Consider the following 22,123-nt stretch of genomic DNA (forward strand, 5'->3'; position numbering starts at 1 on the left):
CATACGTTAACACTACAAATACATACCCTTATATATCAAATACAATACACAAAAAAATATGGAGAAATATTCAGACCCCTTGACTTGTTCCACATTTTGTTTCTGTCACGTGTGCTCCCTCTCCGCCTCTAGGTCATCAGGCTGCTCACAATGGCGCACACCTGTCACCATCGTTACCCGCACCTACGCAACGTCAGACTCACCTGGACTCCATCACTTACTTGATTACCTGCCCTATATATGTCAGTCCCTTTGGTTCCTTCCCCAGGTGCCATTGTTTCATGTCTGCGTTGTTCAAGGTTCTGGTTTTGTATTATGTTCTGTTTATTTTATTAACACTCACTCCCTGAATTTGCTTCCAGACTCTCAGCGCACATCATTACAATTACATTACAGCCTTCTTCTAAAATTGATTACATAGATTTTTTTCCCTCATCAATCGACACACAATACCCCATAATGACAAAGCAAAAACAGTTTTTTAGAAAAGTTAGCTAATTTATTAAAATAAAAAAACAGAAATACCTTATAACTATTCAGACCCTTTACACAGTACTTTGTTGAAGCTCCTTCGGCAGCGATTACAGCCTTGAGTCTTCTTATGTAATATGCTACAAACTTGGGACACCTGTATTTGGGGAGTTACTCCCATTCTTCTCTGCAGATCCTCTCAAGCTCTGTCAGGTTGGATAGGGAGCGTCGCCGCACAGCTATTTTCAAGTCTCTCCAGAGATGTTCAAGTCTGGGCTCAGGCTGAGCCACTCAAGTACATAAAGAGACTTGTCCCGAAGCCACTCCTACGTTGTCTTGGCTGTGTGCTTAGGGTCGTTGTCCTGTTGGAAGGTGAACATTCACCCCAGTCTGAGGTCCTGAGCACTCTTGAGCAGGTTTTCATCAAGGATCTCTTTGTACTCTGCTCCGTTCATCTTTGCCTTGATCCTGACTAGTCTCCCAATCCCTGCCGCTGAAAAACACCCCCACAGCATGATGCTGCCACCACCATGCTTCACCGTAGGGATGGTGCAAGGTTTCTTCCAGACGTGACACTTGGCATTCAGACCAAAGAGTTCAATCTTGGTTTCATCAGACCAGAGAATCTTGTTTCTCATGGTCTGAGAGTCTTTAGGTGCATTTTGGATGTCATGTGCCTTTTGCTGAGGAGGGGCTTCCATCTGGCCAATGAGCTCAATTTTGATTGGCTCAAACGCATTAAGAAGGAAAGAAATTCAACAAATGAACTTTTCCACAAATTATTATTTGGGAGAGCTTGGCTGGTGACACTTTCAGTGATTTATTTATAATTCAAGGCACACTTAACCAGCATGGCTACCACAGCATTCTGCAGCGATACGCCATCCCATCTGGTTTGCGCTTAGTGGGACTAACTATTGTTTTTCAACAGGACAATGACCCAACACACATCCAGGCTGTGTAAGGGCTATTTTGACCAAGAAGGAGAGTGATGGAGTGCTGCATCAGATGACCTGGCCTCCACAATCACCCAACCTCAACCCAATTGAGATGGTTTGGGATGAGTTGGACCGCAGAGTGAAGGAAAAGCAGACAAGTGCTCAGCATATGTGGGAACTCCTTCAAGACTGTTGGAAAAGCATTCCAGGTGAAGCTGGTTGATAGAATGCCAAGAGTGTGCAAAGCTGTCATCAAGGCAATGGGTGGCTAATATCAAATGTAAAATATATTTAGATTTGCTTAACACTTTTTTGGTTACTACATGATTCCATATGTGTTATTTCATAGTTTTGATGTCTTCACAATTAGTCTACTATGTAGCATGATTAGGTGTCTCCAAACCCTAGACTGGTACTGTGTACAGTTTGAGTAGGTGTCTCTAAACCCTTGACTGGTACTGTGTACAGTTTGAGTAGGTGTCTCTAAACCCTTGACTGGTACTGTGTACAGTTTGAGTAGGTGTCTCTAAACCCTTGACTGGTACTGTGTACAGTTTGAGTAGGTGTCTCTAAACCCTTGACTGGTACTGTGTACAGTTTGAGTAGGTGTCTCTAAACCCTTGACTGGTACTGTGTACAGTTTGAGTAGGTGTCTCCAAACCCTTGACTGGTACTGTGTACAGTTTGAGTAGGTGTCTCTAAACCCTTGACTGGTACTGTGTACAGTTTGAGTAGGTGTCTCCAAACCCTTGACTGGTACTGTGTACAGTTGAAGTCGGAAGTTTACATAAACTTCACTTATAATTCACTGTATCACAATTCCAGTGGTCAGAAATTGACATACACTAAGTTGACTGTGCTTTTAAACAGCTTGGAAAATTCCACAAAATTATGTCATGGCTTTAGAAGCTTCTGATAGGCTGATTGACATCATTTGAGTCAATTGGAGGTGTACCTGTGGATGTAATTCATGGCCTACCTTCAAACTCCGTGCCTCTTTGCCTGACATCATGGGAAAATCAAAAGAAGACCTCAGAAAAATAATTGTAGACCTCCACAAGTCTGGTTCATCCTTGGGAGCAATTTCCAAACGCCTGAAGGTACCACATTCATCTGTACAAACAATAGTACGCAAGTATAAACACCATGGGACCATGTAGCTTTCAAACCGCTCAGGGAGGCTGTACTCTGGTGCAAATCAATCCCAGAACAACTGCAAAGGACCTTGTGAAGATACTGGAGGAAACAGGTACAAACGTATCTATATCCACAGTAAAACAAGTCCTATATCAACATAACCTGAAAGGCAGCTCAGCAAGGAAGAAGCCACTGCTCCAAAACCGCCATAAAAAAGCCAGACTACGGTTTGCAACTGCACATGTGGACAAAAATCGTACTTTTTGGAGAAATGTCCTCTGGTCTGATGAAACAAAAATAGAACTCTTTGGCCATAATAACCATCGTAATGTTTGGAGGAAAATGGGGGAGGCTTGCAAGCCTAAGAACACCATCCTAACCGTGAAGCACAAGGGTGGCAGCATCATGATGTGGGGGTGCTTTGCTGCAGGAAGGACTGGTGCACTTCACAAAATAGATGATAGAGGAAGTGTGTGCGAGCAAGGAGGCCTACAAGTCTGACTCAGTTACACCAGCTCTGTCAGGAGGAATGGGCCCAAAATTCACCCAACTTATTGTGGGAAGCTTGTGGAAGGCTACCCGAAAAATTTGACCCAAGTTAAACAATTGAAAGGCAATACTACCAAATACTAATTGAGTGTATGTTAACTTCTGACCCACTGGAAATGTGATGAAAGAAATAAAAGCTGAAATACATCATTCTCTCTACTATTATTCTGACATTTCACATTCTTAAAATAAAGTGGTGATCCTAACTGACCTAAGACAGGGAATTTTTACTATGATTAAATATCAGGAATTGTGAAAAACTGAGTTTAAATGTATATGTATGTATATAAAAACTCCACAAATACATGGAATAGACAGACTGACCTTTGTTGTTGTAAACGTCAAGGTAGTTTGGCGCTGAGAAGATAGTGATGAGGGAGGGGAAGCCGGTGGTTTGGCTCTTCCGGTACATGCGGTAGCTATAAGACAGCACAGATAGAGAGGGGGACGGGTTTTCAGGTTAATCATCTGGATGAATCATGAATCGTATTAAAGCTAAAAGTGTTTGTAAGAGAGAGAAAGAAAAAGATATAAAGAGAGAGAGAAAGATGTGGTGTTGGTACATACCCAGCATCTTGTGCTTCATGTGCTCGGATGACTGATAATAAGTTATTGTTCTGTAGGAACTCACATACAGCTGGATAACTGCACGGCAGAAAAAGGAGAAAAGGTTTGGGGGATGGCATATCTAAATTCACACTGTTTGACACATATAACAGAGCAACACAGCTAGCACTGACCTATGTAACCAAACAAAATGCAGAATACATACTGTAAGTATTGTGTAACGGAGCATATCTGAATACACAGTGGAAAAACACTACAATATGATACCTCTGGTCCAGCCACAGACTAGAACATTGACATTGTCCTATAACACAACAAAACAGTTCAGAGCGTCAGCAGGCGTCAGTGTGTTGTTATCAGAGCACTGCTCAATATGATGTGAGACAGAGCAGCCCAGCCCTTCCCAGGCCAACCCAGCCCATCCCAGCCCAGCCCATCCCAGGCCAACCCAGCCCATCCCAGCCCATCCCAGGTCAACCCAGCCCATCCCAAGCCAACCCAGCCCTTCCCAAGCCAACCCAGCCCTTCCCAGGCCAACCCAGCCCATCCCAGCCCAGCCCAGCCCATCCCAGCCCAGCCCATCCCAGGCCAACCCAGCCCATCCCAGCCCAGCCCAGCCCATCCCAGCCCAACCCATCCCATCCCAGCCCAGCCCATCCCAGGTCAACCCAGCCCAGCCCATCCCAGCCTATCCCAGGCCAACCCAGCCCATCCCAGCCCATCCAAGGTCAACCCAGCCAATCCCATCCCAAGCCAACCCAGCCCATCCCAGGCCAACCCAGCCCAGCCTATCCCAGGTCAACCCAGCCTATCCCAGGCCAACCCAGCCCATCCCAGCCCATCCAAGGTCAACCCAGCCAATCCCATCCCAAGCCAACCCAGCCCATCCCAGGCCAACCCAGCCCAGCCCATCCCAGGTCAACCCAGCCCATCCCAGGCCAGCCCATCCCAGGCCAACCCAGCCCATCCCAGCCCAGCCCAGCCCAGGCCAACCCAGCCCATCCCAGGCCAACCCAGCCCAGCCCAGCCCATCCCAGGCCAACCCAGCCCATCCCAGCCCAGCCCATCACATCACACAGCTCCCAGTTCACCCCAAAGCAACCTAATACCACTCACTGGCTCAAAAACACAACAAACCATGTCAGCTATTATTTGACTGCTAACTGGCTGTCAGTTCTACCCTGACAGGTAATGTGAGATTTTTTGCTACATTTCCCCATCCTTTAAGCCAACTGTTAACAAGATGGCCGGTTTGACAGCATTGTTCCTCCGCCTCTCTCTTCTCCCTCGACACAGATCACTCCTTCCCTTCCATCTCTCTTCCTATCACGTGCTCCAGTTTGGGCTGGAGGAGTGGGTTGTCATAGCAACAGCTCATTCCAGAGCCCCAGGGGAATTGTGGGATAGATGGCAGTGTTGAGCTGATACCGGCCCCTGCCCGGACTCTTGTTTTACACCCATGATGCATTTCAACCGCCTGGTTTGGAGTAGGAGGTTCCTATGCACATGTCTACTCCTCCTCTCATCTCCTCTACATCCCTCTCCTTCAACCTCACAACCCCCACCAGCAGTCTAATGTATCACCCCTCTGTATGTCACTCCGTCCTGCTGATTCAGACAGAGATACAGTTTTAGCTTCAGCTTGATTCCATTCCGATTCCTGAAGGTCTGAAAATGTATATGGTCATATAATCGTATAGTCTATTTTGTGAGATGATGAACAGAAAAAAGAGAGACTATGATCGCCATAATTAAAACATGCACATTTCTGTTAAATTATCAGATTCATAAAATAACAGGATAACAAAGGTTATGAAAAAATGGTATGCACATGCTGACGACTCAAGCTCACATATTGATTGGCCCGAATGTGCATAGTTTTTTAATCCATGGCTCAGTGGGTCAGAGGAGGGGGTCTTCTCATATCTGTGTCAGATTTGGCACCTGGGGCGTTTCTCTGAACCTGTGTACTGGTAAAACGTTCAGGTGCTGAAACCTTAGGGTTACAGAGTGACTGATGAGAATCATTACAGAGAATTTCCCTGAAGAAAACATTATAACCCCTCACTGACAAACCAGGCCATAAGCCTTTTCACCTCATCATATCAAAACAAGCTCAGTCCATCACCTAGCAACAAGGATGCTGGGTGGAACTACATAAAGTGTTTTGTTGCTGTCTGATAGTTCCCTTAATGTATTACTGTGGTCAGTCAGAATGAGACAGCACACATAAACACACAAAGCCTTTTAAACATGGACATAAGCCAGCTGGGATGCATCCACACCACCTACTATCACCAGGGATACCATAGTCCCCCTCACAAACTGACTGGCCAACGCCCTGAGAGGTGCACTTGTTTCTGTGTGTAAATGCATCTAATGAGGATGTGTTAATCTAACACAGCCATGCATTGTACAAAACTCTCCATCCCATCCCAGGGCCACCCCTAGTTTTTTGGGGTGGCCCACCTTGCGGGCAAAACATTTTAGTGCCCTCCCTCTTGGCAGTGGATTTTTTTTTTGCAGTGTTAGACTTCATTTCCCGCAACTCTACACATTTTACCATGAAGTGGAGAGAAGTTTTGTAGTTTTAAAGTTAATTTCCTGCAGTTCTAAATATTTTTGCCATGACTTATGCCATGTTCAAATGATATCTGAGTGAGAGTGACTAGCAAAATCATTGAGGGCCCCCTGGGGGTCAGGGCCCATGGGCACATGCCCTTCTTGCCCAGTTGGTAATTTGGTGATAATTACTACAAGGTTTAGATACAGTGGGGTCCAAAATGATTGACACCCTCAATAAAGATGAGGAATTATGACTGTATAAAATAAATAATTAAAATACTGAGTACGTTGCGTGCTCAAAACATTTTGAAATTCTATTATTTTATTCTAATATAATTGCTAAGAGAAAGAGATTCTGTTTGAGAATAAAAGAAAAGGTATGGGTCAAAATTAGACACCCCTAAAGATTCTTATGAATAATGTAGTCAAAAGTCTAGAATTTGGTCCCATATTCGCATGCAATGAGTACAGTACATCAAGCTTGTGACTCTACATACTAGTTGGATGCATTTTACAGTTTGTTTTGGTTGTATTTTATGTGATTTTGTGCCCAATGGGAATGAACGGTAAATCTTGTATTGTGTCATTTTGGAGTCACTTTTATTGTAAATAAGAATATAATATGTTTCTAAACACTTCTATATTAATGTAGATGCTACCATGATTATGAATAATCCTGAATGAATTATGAAATGAAAGTTACAGAGGGTAAAATATCATATCCCCAAGACATGCTAACCTCCCCTTTTATTGGTAATGGTGAGAGGTAATGGTGAGAGGTTAGCATGTCTTGGGGGTATGATCTTTGAACCTCTGTAACCTTCTCACTCATTATTATTCAGGATTTATTCAGGATTATCTGTGGTAGCATCCACATGAATGTAGAAGTGTTAAGAAACATATTATATTCTTATTTGCAATAAATTGCCTCCACAATGACACAATACATAATTTACCATTCATGATATATCCAGTGTTTAGTTGGAATGCGATGTCCGTATCCTGTGTATTTGACAGTGATATGTGGTTGTCCCACCTAGCTCTCTCAAGATGAATGCACTAACTGTAAGTCACCCTGGATAAGAGCGTCTGCTAAATGACTAAAATGTCAAATGTAAATGTTTCACATACAGATCTCATATTACTGTACTGAATTATTATTGTTCTTTTTTTGTGTTAATATTGGTGTCACAAATCTATTATTTGTACATTTATTTATAAAAAAATATAGTTATTTGTTACATTTGACTGTGTGAAACTGTGTAAAACCTAGCAGCGCTACTTATTTCTCTGAGAGTGAGCCGGGTATATAACATTTTTGTAAAAAAAACACGAGTATTTGTCTCTCTGAAATGAAACCCTCAAGTGATAGATTTGAAACAAATACAGGTATGTCATTGAACAAACCCATGCCTTTATTAGATAGTGAAAAAACACACCAATCTCTTCCATAATTTCTGTAAACAATAAAACCTAATTTAACAACATTTCTGAAAATGGATATAGCGTTTTGGAATGAAACTCAATTTCAAAACTGCTGATGCACTACCAAATTTTGAAATTGCACATTGTGTATTCTAATTTTTGTGTGTGTACTTTTGACCCCTTTTTCTCCCCAATTTCGTGATATCCAATTGGTAGTTACAATCTTGTCCCATCGCTGCAAATCCCTTACGGACTCGGGAGTGGCGAAGGTTGAGAGCCATTCGTCCTCAGAAACACAACCTTGCCAAGCCGTACTGCTTCTTGACACACTGCACGCTTAACCCTTAAGCCAGTCGCATCAATGTGTCGGAGGAAACACCGTACACCTGGTGACCGGAGTCAGTGTGCATGCGCCCGGCCCGCCACAAGAGTCGCTAAAGCGTGATGGGACAAGGACATCCTTGCCGTCCAAACCCTCCCCTAACCCGGTCAAATTGTGTGCCGCCTCATGGGTCTCCCGGTCGCGGCCGGCTGCGACACAGCCCGGAATCAAACTCGTTTCTGTAGTGACACCTCAAGCACTGAGATGTAATGCCTTAGACCGCTGTGCCACTCGGGAGGCCCGTATTCTACTTGCTAACTCTCAAAACTAATTTGAGACCCAGATTGAGTTTCTTTTTTGGGGGCCCCCTAGCGGTCGAGGAGGGCATTAGTCTACCCGCAGTAGTATACCCGCAGTAGTATACCCGCAGTAGTATACCCGCAGTAGGATACCCGCAGTAGGATACCCGCAGTAGTCTGTAGTCTGTGTATAGGCAGAGGTTGAGCTGACCCATCCCTTCCTGCCACCAACCCTTCTACCCCTCCCCTCAGCCACTGCCATCCACAGCCCCATCAAAGTTTCGTCAGCGTGTTAAATATTTAAGTGTGAGAAGGTTTACTCAGGAAAGAAAAACAAACAACAGAATAACGTCCGTGCCCTGAGCTCCTGGAGAGCCTATTGTATGAAGTCCATAGATCCAGGGCTTTCCGCCCAAATTCCCTCTGCACCCAGAATGTAGGTCAGAGCAGCGGCTGCATCTCACACAGACATGACATATGACGCCACACACTATGGCTTACAGGATACAGAGCAGAGGCAACACGGATGCACATATGTGGTGTGTATTTATGTGCTGTATATCTGTGTGTCTGTACAATTGTGTGTGTGTGTGTGTGTGTGTGTGTGTGTGTGTGTGTGTGTGTGTGTGTGTGTGAGATAGGATTTATTCCTTTTGGTTTGGAGTTATAGATGTAAGATATTCATTTGAGCCAGTTTGCTACAGCAGGAGAATAATCCTGAAGCAACAGGAAATGTGAATTATTATGTGCATTGTAATTAATATAAATTTTTTGTAACAATTGATACATTTTTCCTTAGTGCAAATCAAGTCTGACATTTTAAAGTGGAAATGGCAAACTTTAGAAGAAGTTTTAAAACTAAAATGCCCAACAGAATGCACTTCCAGTTGTGCAGGAAAATTCTCAACAACAAAAGAGTGATCCAATTAAGATCCTACACCTGTAATTGTTTGGACAACAGATCCAGACGGTGGTACCTGATGGCTCTAAAACACGAGGAACAGTAATGAGAGAAAGGGTTGAGGTGGAGAGAGAGCTGACCTGTAGAAGTAGGAGCAGCCTCGGACTGTGTTGTGGCTGAAGAATTCCTGGGTCTTCTCGTTGCCAAAGTCCTCCAGAGGATCAGACCACAGTAGGTCACACATGGGCCCAAACGCTGGAGGCTCCTTGAACCGGTCTATCTACAGCAGAGAGAAACATGCTGAATTCAGACACAAGCAAATACACACATTTTCAAACACACACACACACACACACACACACACACACACACACACACACACACACACACACACACACACACACACACACACACACACACACACACACACACACACAAACAAAATGCACATATACTGTACTCAAGTACGCAAGGACAAGAGACACAGTCAATGTGATATTCCTATGCATGGCTCGGTACTGCTAGGGTGTGGTTCAGTACCTTCTTTATGTCATCTAAGGTGTGTATTTCTGGTGAGAGTCCTCCGTGGACACACAGGAACTGCTGGTTCATGAGGGCAGCCAGGGGAAGGCAGTCAAAAGCGTCCATACATGAATCGTACACTTGCTCCGAGTACTTGATTTTACCTGATTTCCACAGAGAGGGGCAGACAGAGAGACAACTAGATCAAAATAATGATACACACAGGGACTCATCATCAGTAAAGGTGAAAGCCTGATATCAGATATGGGCTAATAGCTTCAATTGTTATAGAAGCTGACCATTGACATTAACGCATGATTCAAAAGTAACAGAGATTTCAGCCTGGAATGGATACTCCAAGAAAGATCCAACACAATATCTCATCCTCAAGAGCATCCAACCATCCTCTTTCTATACTCACACACACACAGAAGATATGCTGTATTGTGAGATGAAACTGAGCAGAGATAAACAAGATGACCCTCATCATGCACTTCTTCATGGATGTATGAATAGAGACCTAGAGAACACCTCTACCTTCTGTCCCATTCCTCTCCAGACAACAACTCTACCTTCTGTCCCATTCCTCCCCAGACAACAACTCTACCTTCTGTCCCATTCCTCCCCAGACAACAACTCTAACTTCTGTCCCATTCCTCCCCAGACAACACCTCTACCTTCTGTCCCATTCTTCCCCAGACAACAACTCTACCTTCTGTCCAATTCCTCTCCAGACAACAACTCTACCTTCTGTCCCATTCCTCCCCAGACAACAACTCTAACTTCTGTCCCATTCCTCCCCAGACAACACCTCTACCTTCTGTCCCATTCTTCCCCAGACAACAACTCTACCTTCTGTCCAATTCCTCTCCAGACAACAACTCTACCTTCTGTCCCATTCCTCCCCAGACAACAACTCTACCTTCTGTCCCATTCCTCTCCAGACAACAACTCTACCTTCTGTCCCATTCCTCTCCAGACAACACCTCTACCTTCTGTCCCATTCCTCTCCAGACATCAACTCTACCTTCTGTCCCATTCCTCCCCAGAGAACAACTCTACCTTCTGTCCCATTCCTCTCCAGACAACAACTCTACCTTCTGTCCCATTCCTCTCCAGACAACAACTCTACCTTCTGTCCCATTCCTCTCCAGACAACAACTCTACCTTCTGTCCCATTCCTCCCCAGACAACAACTCTACCTTCTGTCCCATTCCTCCCCAGACAACAACTCTAACTTCTGTCCCATTCCTCCCCAGACAACACCTCTACCTTCTGTCCCATTCTTCCCCAGACAACAACTCTACCTTCTGTCCAATTCCTCTCCAGACAACAACTCTACCTTCTGTCCCATTCCTCCCCAGACAACAACTCTAACTTCTGTCCCATTCCTCCCCAGACAACACCTCTACCTTCTGTCCCATTCTTCCCCAGACAACAACTCTACCTTCTGTCCAATTCCTCTCCAGACAACAACTCTACCTTCTGTCCCATTCCTCCCCAGACAACAACTCTAACTTCTGTCCCATTCCTCTCCAGACAACAACTCTACCTTCTGTCCCATTCCTCTCCAGACAACACCTCTACCTTCTGTCCCATTCCTCTCCAGACATCAACTCTACCTTCTGTCCCATTCCTCCCCAGAGAACAACTCTACCTTCTGTCCCATTCCTCTCCAGACAACAACTCTACCTTCTGTCCCATTCCTCTCCAGACAACAACTCTACCTTCTGTCCAATTCCTCCCCAGACAACAACTCTACCTTCTGTCCCATTCCTCCCCAGAGAACAACTCTACCTTCTGTCCCATTCCTCTCCAGACAACAACTCTACCTTCTGTCCAATTCCTCCCCAGACAACAACTCTACCTTCTGTCCAATTCCTCTCCAGACAACAACTCTACCTCCTCACCTCTTGCTTGCTCCTCTCCCATATCTACCTGTCCTCCTCACCTTCTGTCTCAAGGAACAAGGCATGAGATATGTTTTCATCAATAGTGCTCCAGGTGAGACATGGTATTGATAAGTCCCCGTCAGAAGTAAACAGAAAGAAATAAAACGTCTCTGGAGAGACAGAACTCACATTCTTGTTTGAAGGTGAAGTATTCTGTCAAATGTCTACATTCGTGGTTTCCTCGCAGTAAAAATAGCGTCTTTGGGTAGAGGATTTTCAACGACCAAAGATACAAAACACACTGTCAAGAGAGTAGATAAAGAGGGTTATTAGCTCAGTTTATATACACACAAATACACACCATGATAAAATACACAGTTCGGGGGCATGCACCAGGCTGCAGCTTGACAATAACAAATCAACATTGTATAACATGACATAGGAATGCCAAAATCAGACTGCATCACGATCAATGACTGCCCTAAGCTCAAATCAGAATGATAAAATCAGACTGTATCACGATCAATGACTGCCCTAGGCTCAAATCAGAATGATAAAATCAGACTGCATCACGATCAATGACTGCCCTAAGCTCAAATCAGAATGATAAAATCAGACTGCATCACGATCAATGACTGCCCTAAGCTCAAATCAGAATGATAAAACCAGACTGCATCACGATCAATGACTGCCCTAAGCTCAAATCAGAATGATAAAATAAGACTGTATCACGATCAGAAAAAAGTCTAATATTGACCTTTATTTGAACTCTTATTATCCTCCATTTAATCATAGATGATTATGCATCACCTCAGATGAGCGACCCCCAGTCATTGATTTGGTGACAGCTGATAAAGATAGTATGATAATCATGAGAATTGGTGGAGCCAGTCTGTTTAAGGACAATCAACCCCTCATGCCAACAGGAAAGCCCTCCTTTATGCAAATGCAGCGTGTCAGCATCTGCATTGTGACTGATGATTCGTCCTTCCTCCTCGCGGTTTTTCCAGGGCTTCAGTGCACTATAGCTCCTCGTCACGCAGAGCGTGGAAGCAGCAGAGTGCAAGGAGGGGCACAGGGAGGGATCACATCTCGGTGGAAACAGCAGAATGCCTTCAATTTAAAGGAGAGCTCCCGATGGCTCCTTATAGGAAAGCCCTCCAGTCTCAACCAAACAGGTAGAGAGATAATATTCGGGGATTGGGAGCTTGGGCAGAAATCATCATAACCAGGTCTGGAGTAGAGGAAGCTGGTGGGAGGAGCTATAGAAGGACGGGGCTCCTTGTAATGGCTGGAATGGAATCAATGGAACGGTATCAAACATATAGAAACCACGTTTGACTCCGTTCCATTCCAGCCATTACAATTTGCTGTCCTCCTATAGCTTCTCCCACCAGCCTCCACTGGTCTGGTGTGTGTATATGGTATATCTCTCTCTGTGCATTGGATTCAATTGAGGTGTTGAATTAAACACTGGTATACGTACAGACAAAGATACTAATAGTTTATGAGGATTAAGGGAGGAGGATGTTCGGTGGGTGTCTCTTACCTCGATACTGAAGTATCCCCGGTCCACATAGTCTCCCAGGAAGAGGTACCGCGTCGTAGCCGGTGAGCCACCCACCTCAAACAGCTTCATAAGGTCAAAAAACTGCCCATGGATGTCCCCACACACTGCAAAACATCAATTCCCACACCATGAGAACACATTAACACATTATCACTGGGTCTGTTAGCACTACTACATACTGTACATAACAGAGGGGATTTTTATAGAAGATAAAGGATACAAGTGTGTGTGTGTGTGCTTGGATGCTTGTCTGTGTGTGTGGTACAGAGAAAAAAAGAGAGTGTGTGATGCATGCTTTCCCTGTGTAAGTTAGACAGTAGAAGATCTGTGCCGCTTCTTGGCTCATTGATTCTCCCAGAGAGAGAGAGAGAGAGAGAGAGAGAGAGAGAGAGAGAGAGAGAGAGAGAGAGAGAGAGAGAGAGAGAGAGAGAGAGAGAGAGAGAGAGAGAGAGAGAGAGAGAGAGAGAGAGAGAGAGAGAGAGAGAGAGAGAGAGAGAGAGAGAGAGAGAGAGAGAGAGAGAGAGAGAGAGAGAGAGAGAGAGAGAGAGAGAGAGAGAGAGAGAGAGAGAGAGAAAGAAAGAGTGAGAAAGAGAGAGAGAGAGAGCTGTAGAAGTTGCAAACTCTTGTTGCCGTGGCAACGTGATTTTTATGAGAAGAAATAATGAAATAAAATAGTTTTCATTTCTCTCGCCCTCACGCAGTGTTGGCATGGAGATGCTGCCTGGGTTTATGCCCCAGATGCCTCTCTCTTTCTACCCCCAGTAGGAGGTGTGGGTGGCTCCGTGACCCTGGGCTTGGGAGAGGGAGCCTGGGAGCTTGGGACTGGCTGGCTGCTCCACTCCCCTGAAGACAATGACAACTGGACTCTGCGAGCTCAACACTGTGGCACTACAGTGCAAACATACATTTTATTATTTCATCTTTCCCCTGTTTTCTACTCTTTCACTCTATTTCTCTCCCACTCTCCTCTCCTCTCCTCTCCTCTCCTCTCCTCTCCTCTCCTCTCCTCTCCTCCCTTCCTTCCTTCCTTCCTTCCTTCCTTCCTTCCTTCCTTCCTTCCTTCCTTCCTTCCTTCCTTCCTTCCTCTCCTCTCGTCTCGTCTCGTCTCGTCTCGTCTCCTCTCTTCCTCCTCTCCTCCTCCTCTTCTGTCCTCTCCTCGCTTCCCTCTCCTCTCCACTCCTCCTTCCCCTACTCCCACGCCACTCCTGCATCCTCTCTCCTCTCCTCCCACTCCACTCCTGCATCCCCTGCCCTCTCCCCCTTCCCCCCTATTCTCTCCTCCTATCAGCTCCACTCTGGCCTTCGCCCACTCAAAGCTCAGAGCAATGTGAGTATGTGGGAGCCTCTGCTTGTGTGACTAAAGGAATCAAACACACACACAGACATACGCACAAATAGCATATGTGAACACCACATACAGTAGTACATGAATGCATAAACACACACAGACACACATTCATGCACAAGTACGCACATATGTTTACACACAGTGCTAGCGAGGGCACAGTAGTCCAGTAGTCCTACATAGAGCTCCACAGTTGCAGCTCCATGCAGACAGATGTCCATGCACTGATATACACATCATCATCCATATTTCATGCTGAATAAATTAAGCATGTTAGCCTCCTTTTGTGGTGCTAGTTTACCGGAGGGGGCAAGGACTACTCCTGCACTGTAACTAAGGTATCCTGTCTCCATTTACCATCTCCCAAGAATCAATCAACCATTTCATCAGTCAGTCCACCAATCAGTCAAGGTCTGTCTACCAATTAGACAGTCCCAAGCGGAGGAAACGTCTGTGTGCTATGTTAATTCATATTGTGTACAACTGGCATCATGTGTACAATGGCAACTAAGGACTTTAAGAGCAGGAATTAAATGAAAATGGGTAATGATACCAAATTAATCAAATATTTTTAAGAACCTATGTCCCCTAATGTCAGTGATACACAGTGTGCCTATTTTAAAGTAAATCATAGCACAGGATAGCCCCTGCCCCCTGTACAAATAGACTTCTAATCTCAATGGGATCACCTGTATAAACACAAGATAAAAATACAAATGTCAGTTATCCGAGAAAGCAAAAGCCTCATGTTACAGCCCAGTCTCATTGTTGCTGGATGAACACTTGTAATACTGATGTAACATGGTGAAGAACCGGGGGTTCCTGTGTGCTCTAATACCTTACTCCAGTCCTCCTCTCCCTCCATCTCTAATACCTTACTCCAGTCCTCCTCTCCCTCCATCTCTAATACCTTACTCCAGTCCTCCTCTCCCTCCATCTATAATACCTTACTCCAGTCCTCCTCTCCCTCCATCTCTAATACCTTACTCCAGAACTCCTCTCCCTCCATCTCTAATACCTTACTCCAGTCCTCCATCTCTAATACCTTACTCCAGTCCTCCTCTCCCTCCATCTCTAATACCTTACTCCAGAACTCCTCTCCCTCCATCTCTAATACCTTACTCCAGTCCTCCTCTCCCTCCTCTCCCTCCATCTCTAATACCTTACTCCAGTCCTCCATCTCTAATACCTTACTCCAGTCCTCCTCTCCCTCCATCTCTAATACCTTACTCCAGTCCTCCTCTCCCTCCATCTCTAATACCTTACTCCAGAACTCCTCTCCCCATCTATAATACCTTACTCCAGTCCTCCATCTATAATACCTTACTCCAGTCCTCCATCTATAATACCTTACTCCAGTCCTCCTCTCCCTCCAGCTATAATACCTTACTCCAGTCCTCCTCTCCCTCCATCTCTAATACCTTACTCCAGAACTCCTCTCCCTCCATCTATAATACCTTACTCCAGAACTCCTCTCCCTCCATCTATAATACCTTACTCCAGAACTCCTCTCCCTCCATCTATAATACCGTACTCCAGTCCTCCTCCCTCTCCTCTCCCTCCATCTCTAATACTTTACTACAGTCCTCCTCTCCCTCCATCTCTAATACCTTACTCCAGTTCTCCTCTCCCTCCATCTCTAATACCTTACTCCAGAACTCCTCTCCCTCCATCTCTAATACCTTACTCCAGTCCTCCTCTGCCCATCTATAATACCTTACTCCAGAACTCCTCTCCCTCCATCTATAATACCTTACTCCAGTCCTCCTCTCCCTCCATCTCTATTACCTTACTCCAGTCCTCCTCTCCCTCCATCTCTAATACCTTACTCCAGAACTCCTCTCCCTAAATCTATAATACCGTACTCCAGTCCTCCTCTCCCACCTCTCCCTCCATCTCTAATACTTTACTCCAGTTCCCTTCTCCCTCGATCTCTAATACCTTACTCCAGTCCCCCTCTCCTCTCCCTCCATCTCTAATACTTTACTACAGTCCTCCTCTCCCTCCGTCTATAATACCTTACTCCAGTCCTCCTCTCCCTCCATCTATAATACCTTAATTCAGTCCTCCTCTCCCTCCATCTATAATACCTTATTCCAGTCCTCCTCTCCCTCCATCTCTAATACCTTACTCCAGTCTCCTCTCCCTCCTCTCCCTCCATCTATAATACCTTACTCCAGCCCTCCTCTCCCTCCATCTCTAATACTTTACTCCAGACCTCCTCTCCCTCCTCTCGCTCCATCTCTAATACCTTACTCCAGTCCTCCTCTCCCTCCATCTATAATACCTTACTCCAGTCCTCCTCTCCCTCCTCTCCCTCCATCTCTAATACCTTACTCCAGCCCTCCTCTCCCTCCTCTCCCTCCATCTCTAATACCTTACTCCAGCCCTCCTCTCCCTCCATCTCTAATACCTCACTCCAGTCCTCCTCTCCCTCCATCTCTAAAACCTTAATCCAGGCCTCCTCTCCCTCCATCTCTAATACTTCACTCCAGTCCACCCCTTCTTCCTCTCCCTCCATCTCTAATACTTTACTCCAGTCCTAATCTCCCTCCATCTCTAATACTTTACTCCAGTGCTCCTCTCCCTCCATCTATAATACCGTACTCCCGTCCTCCTCTCCCTCCTCTCCCTCCATCTCTAATTCTTTACTCCAGTCCTACTCTCCCTCCATCTATAAACCCTTACTCCAGTACTGCTCTGCCTCCTCTCCCTCCATCTCTAATACCTTACTCCAGTCCTCTTCTCCCCCTTCTCCCTCCATCTCTAATACTTTACTCCAGTCCTCCTCTCCCTCCTCTCCCTCTATCTCTAATACTTTACTCCAGTCCTCCTGTCCCTTCATCTCTAATACCTTACTCCAGTCCTCCTCTCCCTCCATCACTAATAACTTACTCCAGTCCTCCTCTCCCTCCATCACTAATAACTTACTCCAGACCTCCTCTCCCTCCTCTCCCTCCATCTCTAATACCTTACTCCAGCCCTCGTGTCCTCCATCTCTAATACCTTACCTTAGGCCTCCTCTCGCTCCTCTCCCTCCATCTCGAATAACTTACTCCAGTCCTTCTCTCTCTCCATCTCTAATACCTTACTCCAGTCCTCCTCTCCCTCCTCTTCCTCCATCTCTAATACCTTCCTCCAGTCCTCCTCTCCCTCCATCTATAATACCTTACTCCAGCCCTCCTGTCCTCCATCTCTAATACCTTACTCCAGTCCTCCTCTCCCTCCATCTCTAATACCTTACTCCGGTCCTCCACTCCCTCCATCTCTAATACCTTACTCCAGCCCTCCTCTCCCTCCTCTCCCTCCATCTCTAATACCTTACTCCAGCCCTCCTCTCCCTCCTCTCCTTCCATCTCTAATACCTCACTCCAGTCCTCCTCTCCCTCCATCTCTAAAACCTTAATCCAGTCCTCCTCTCCCTCCATCTCTAATACTTCATTCCAGTACAGCCCTTCTTCCTCTCCCTCCATCTCTAATACTTTACTCCAGTCCTCCTCTCCCTCCATCTATAATACCGTACTCCCGTCCTCCTCTCCCTCCTCTCCCTCCATCTATAATACTTTACTCCAGTCCTCCTCTCCCTCCATCTATAAAACCTTACTCCAGTCCTCCTCTGCCTCCTCTCCCTCCATCTCTAATACCTTACTCCATTCCTCCTCTCCCTCCTCTCCCTCCATCTCTAATAGTTTACTCCAGTCCTCCTCTCCCTCCATCTCTAATACTTTACTCCAGTCCTACTCTCCCTGCATCTCTAATACCTTACTCCAGTCCTCCTCTCCCTCCTCTACCTCCACCTCTAATACCTTACTCCAGCCCTCCTGTCCTCCATCTCGAATACTTTACTCCAGTCCTCCTCTCCCTCCTCTCCCTCCATCTCTAATGCCTTACTCCAGTCCTCCTCTCTCTCCATCTCTAATACCTTTCTCCAGTCCTCCTCTCCCTCCTCTCCCTCCATCTCTAATACCTTACTCCAGTCCTCCTCTCTCTCCATCTCTAATACCTTTCTCCAGTCCTCCTCTCCCTCCTCTCCCTCCATCTCTAATACCTTACTCCAGCCCTCCTGTCCTCCATCTCTAATACCTTAATCCAGTCCTCCTCTCCCTCCTCTTCCTCCATCTCTAATACCTTACTCCAGTCCTCCTCTCCCTCCATCTCTAATACCTTACTCCGGTCCTCCACTCCCTCCATCTATAAAACCTTACTCCAGTCCTCCTCTGCCTCCTCTCCCTCCATCTCTAATACCTTACTCCAGTCCTCCTCTCCCTCCTCTCCCTCCATCTCTAATACTTTACTCCAGTCCTCCTCTCCCTCCATCTCTAATACTTTACTCCAGTCCTACTCTCCCTGCATCTCTAATACCTTACTCCAGTCCTCCTCTCTCTCCTCTACCTCCACCTCTAATACCTTACTCCAGCCCTCCTGTCCTCCATCTCTAATACCTTACCTTAGGCCTCCTCTCCCTCCTCTCCCTCCATCTCTAATGCCTTACTCCAGTCCTCCTCTCTCTCCATCTCTAATACCTTTCTCCAGTCCTCCTCTCCCTCCTCTCCCTCCATCTCTAATACCTTACTCCAGTCCTCCTCTCTCTCCATCTCTAATACCTTTCTCCAGTCCTCCTCTCCCTCCTCTCCCTCCATCTCTAATACCTTACTCCAGCCCTCCTGTCCTCCATCTCTAATACCTTAATCCAGTCCTCCTCTCCCTCCTCTTCCTCCATCTCTAATACCTTACTCCAGTTCTCCTCTCCCTCCATCTATAATACCTTACTCCAGGCCCCCTGTCCTCCAACTCTAATACCTTACTCCAGTCCTCCTCTCCCTCCATCTATAATACCTTACTCCAGTCCTCCTCTCCCTCCTCTCCCTCCTCTCCCTCCTCTCCCTCCATCTCCAATACTTTACTCCAGTCCTCCTCTCCCTCCAAATCTAATACCTTACTCCAGTCCTCCGCTCTCTCCAAATCTAATACCTTACTCCAGTCCTCCGCTCTCTCCATCTCTAATCCCTTCTCCAGTCCTCCTCTCCCTCCTCTCCCTCCATCTCGAATACCTTACTCCAGTCCTCCTCTCCCTCCATCTATAATACCTTACTCCAGTCCTTCTCTCCCTCCATCTCTAATAACTTACTCCAGTCCTCTTCTCCCTCCATCTATAATACCTTACTCCAGTCCTCCTCTCCCTCCATCTCTAATACCTTACTCCAGTCCTCTTCTCTCTACATCTATAATACCTTACTCCAGTCCTCCTCTCCCTCCATCTCTAATACTTTACTCCAGTCCTCCTCTCCCTCCATCTCTAATTCTTTACTCCAGTCCTCCTCTCCCTCCATCTATAATACCTTACTCCAGTCCTCCTCTCCATCCATCTCTAATACTTTACTCCAGTCCTCCTGTCCCTTCATCTCTAATACCTTACTCCAGTCCTCCTCTCCCTCCATCACTAATACCTTATTCCAGTCCTCCTCTCCCTCCTCTACCTCCATCTCTAATACCTTACTCCAGCCCTCCTGTCCTCCATCTCTAATACCTTACCTTAGGCCTCCTCTCGCTCCTCTCCCTCCATCTCTAATACCTTACTCCAGTCCCCCCCTCTCTCCATCTCTAATACCTTACTCCAGTCCTCCTCGCCCTCCTCTCCCTTCATCTCTAATACCTTACTCCAGTCCTCCTCTCCCTCCATCTCTAATACCTTACTCCAGACCTCCTCTCCCTCCTCCTCTAATACCTTACTCCAGTCCTCCTCTCCCTCCTCTCCCTCCATCTCTAATACTTTACTCCAGTCCTCCTCTCCCTCCATCTATAATACCTTACTCCAGTCCTTCTCTCCCTCCATCTCTAATACCTTACTACAGTCCTCCTCTCCCTCCATCTATAATACCTTACTCCAGTCCTCCTCTCCATCTATCTCTAATACCTTACTCCAGTCCTCTTCTCTCTCCATCTATAATACCTTACTCCAGTCCTCCTCTCCCTCCATCTCTAATACCTTACTCCAGTCCTCCTCTCCCTCAATCTATAATACCTTACTCCAGTCCTCCTCTCCCTCCATTTCTAATACCTTACTCCAGTCCTCCTCTCCCTCCATCTCTAATACCTTACTCCAGCCCTCCTCTCCCTCATCTCCCTCCATCTATAAGACCTTACTCCAGTCCTCCTCTCCCTCCATCTCTAATACTTTACTCCAGTCCTCCTCTCCCTCCATCTCTAATACTTTACTCCAGTCCTCCTCGCCCTCCTCTCCCTTCATCTCTAATACCTTACTCCAGTCCTCCTCTCCCTCCATCTATAATACCTTACTCCAGTCCTTCTCTCCCTCCATCTCTAATACCTTAATACAGTCCTCCTCTCCCTCCATTTATAATACCTTACTCCAGTCCTCCTCTCCCTCTATCTCTAATACCTTACTCCTGTCCTCTTCTCTCTCCATCTATAATACCTTACTCCAGTCCTCCTCTCCCTCCATCTCTAATACCTTACTCCAGTCCTCATCTCCCTCCATCTATAATACCTTACTCCAGTCCTCCTCTCCCTCCATCTCTAATACTTTACTCCAGTCCTCCTCTCCCTCCATCTATAATACCGTACTCCCGTCCTCCTCTCCCTCCTCTCCCTCCATCTCTAATACTTTTCTCCAGTCCTCCTCTCCCTCCATCTCTAATACCTTACTCCAGCCCTCCTCTCCCTCATCTCCCTCCATCTATAATACCTTACTCCAGTCCTCCTCTCCCTCCATCTCTAATAATTTACTCCAGTCCTCCTCTCCCTCCATCTATAATACCGTACTCCCGTCCTCCTCTGACTCCTCTCCCTCCATCTCTAATACCTTACTCCAGTCCTCCTCTCCCTCCTATCCCTCTATCTCTAATACTTTACTCCAGTCCTACTCTCCCTCCATGTCTAATACCTTACTCCAGTCCTCCTGTCCCTTCATCTCTAATACCTTACTCCAGTCCTCCTCTCCCTCCATCACTAATACCTTACTCCAGTCCTCCTCTCCCTCCTCTCCCTCCTCTCCCTCCATCTCTAATACCTTACTCCAGCCCTCCTGTCCTCCATCTTTAATACCTTACCTTAGGCCTCCTCTCGCTCCTCTCCCTCCATCTCTAATACCTTACTCCAGTCCTCCTCTCTCTCCATCTCTAATACCTTACTCCAGTCCTCCTCTTCCTCCTCTCCCTCCATCTCTAATACCTTACTCCAGCCCTCCTGTCCTCCATCTCTAATACCTTAGCTTAGGCCTCCTCTCGCTCCTCTCCCTCCATCTCTAATACCTTACTCCAGTTCTCCTCTCTCTACATCTCTAATACCTTACCTTAGGCCTCCTCTCGCTCCTCTCCCTCCTCCTCTAATACCTTACTCCAGTCCTCCTCTCCCTCCTCTCCCTCCATCTCTAATACCTTACTCCAGCCCTCCTGTCCTCCATCTTTAATACCTTACCTTAGGCCTCCTCTCGCTCCTCTCCCTCCATCTCTAATACCTTACTCCAGTCCTCCTCTCTCTCCATCTCTAATACCTTACTCCAGTCCTCCTCTCCCTCCTCTCCCTCCATCTCTAATACCTTACTCCAGCCCTCCTGTCCTCCATCTCTAATACCTTAGCTTAGGCCTCCTCTCCCTCCTC

The 22,123-nt window shown here is 46.3% G+C and overlaps 1 protein-coding gene across 3 annotated transcripts in view; it reads right to left on the minus strand.

The window, feature by feature from the left end:
* The window catches only part of ppp3ca (protein phosphatase 3, catalytic subunit, alpha isozyme), a 129,815-nt gene that overhangs the window by 17,603 nt on the left and 90,089 nt on the right, over nt 1-22,123 (minus strand). For all 3 annotated transcript variants that reach the window (XM_036968363.1, XM_036968362.1, XM_036968361.1), the window contains exons 3-8: nt 13,138-13,262; nt 11,778-11,889; nt 9,715-9,860; nt 9,315-9,454; nt 3,663-3,740; nt 3,420-3,514 (exon numbers count right to left, since the gene is read on the minus strand). In XM_036968363.1, coding sequence (XP_036824258.1) covers nt 3,420-3,514; nt 3,663-3,740; nt 9,315-9,454; nt 9,715-9,860; nt 11,778-11,889; nt 13,138-13,262 — 696 coding nt within the window. The remainder of the gene's footprint in view (nt 1-3,419; nt 3,515-3,662; nt 3,741-9,314; nt 9,455-9,714; nt 9,861-11,777; nt 11,890-13,137; nt 13,263-22,123) is intronic.

This window comes from Oncorhynchus mykiss, chromosome Y (assembly GCF_013265735.2).
Source record: "Oncorhynchus mykiss isolate Arlee chromosome Y, USDA_OmykA_1.1, whole genome shotgun sequence".
Lineage (NCBI taxonomy): Eukaryota > Metazoa > Chordata > Actinopteri > Salmoniformes > Salmonidae > Oncorhynchus > Oncorhynchus mykiss.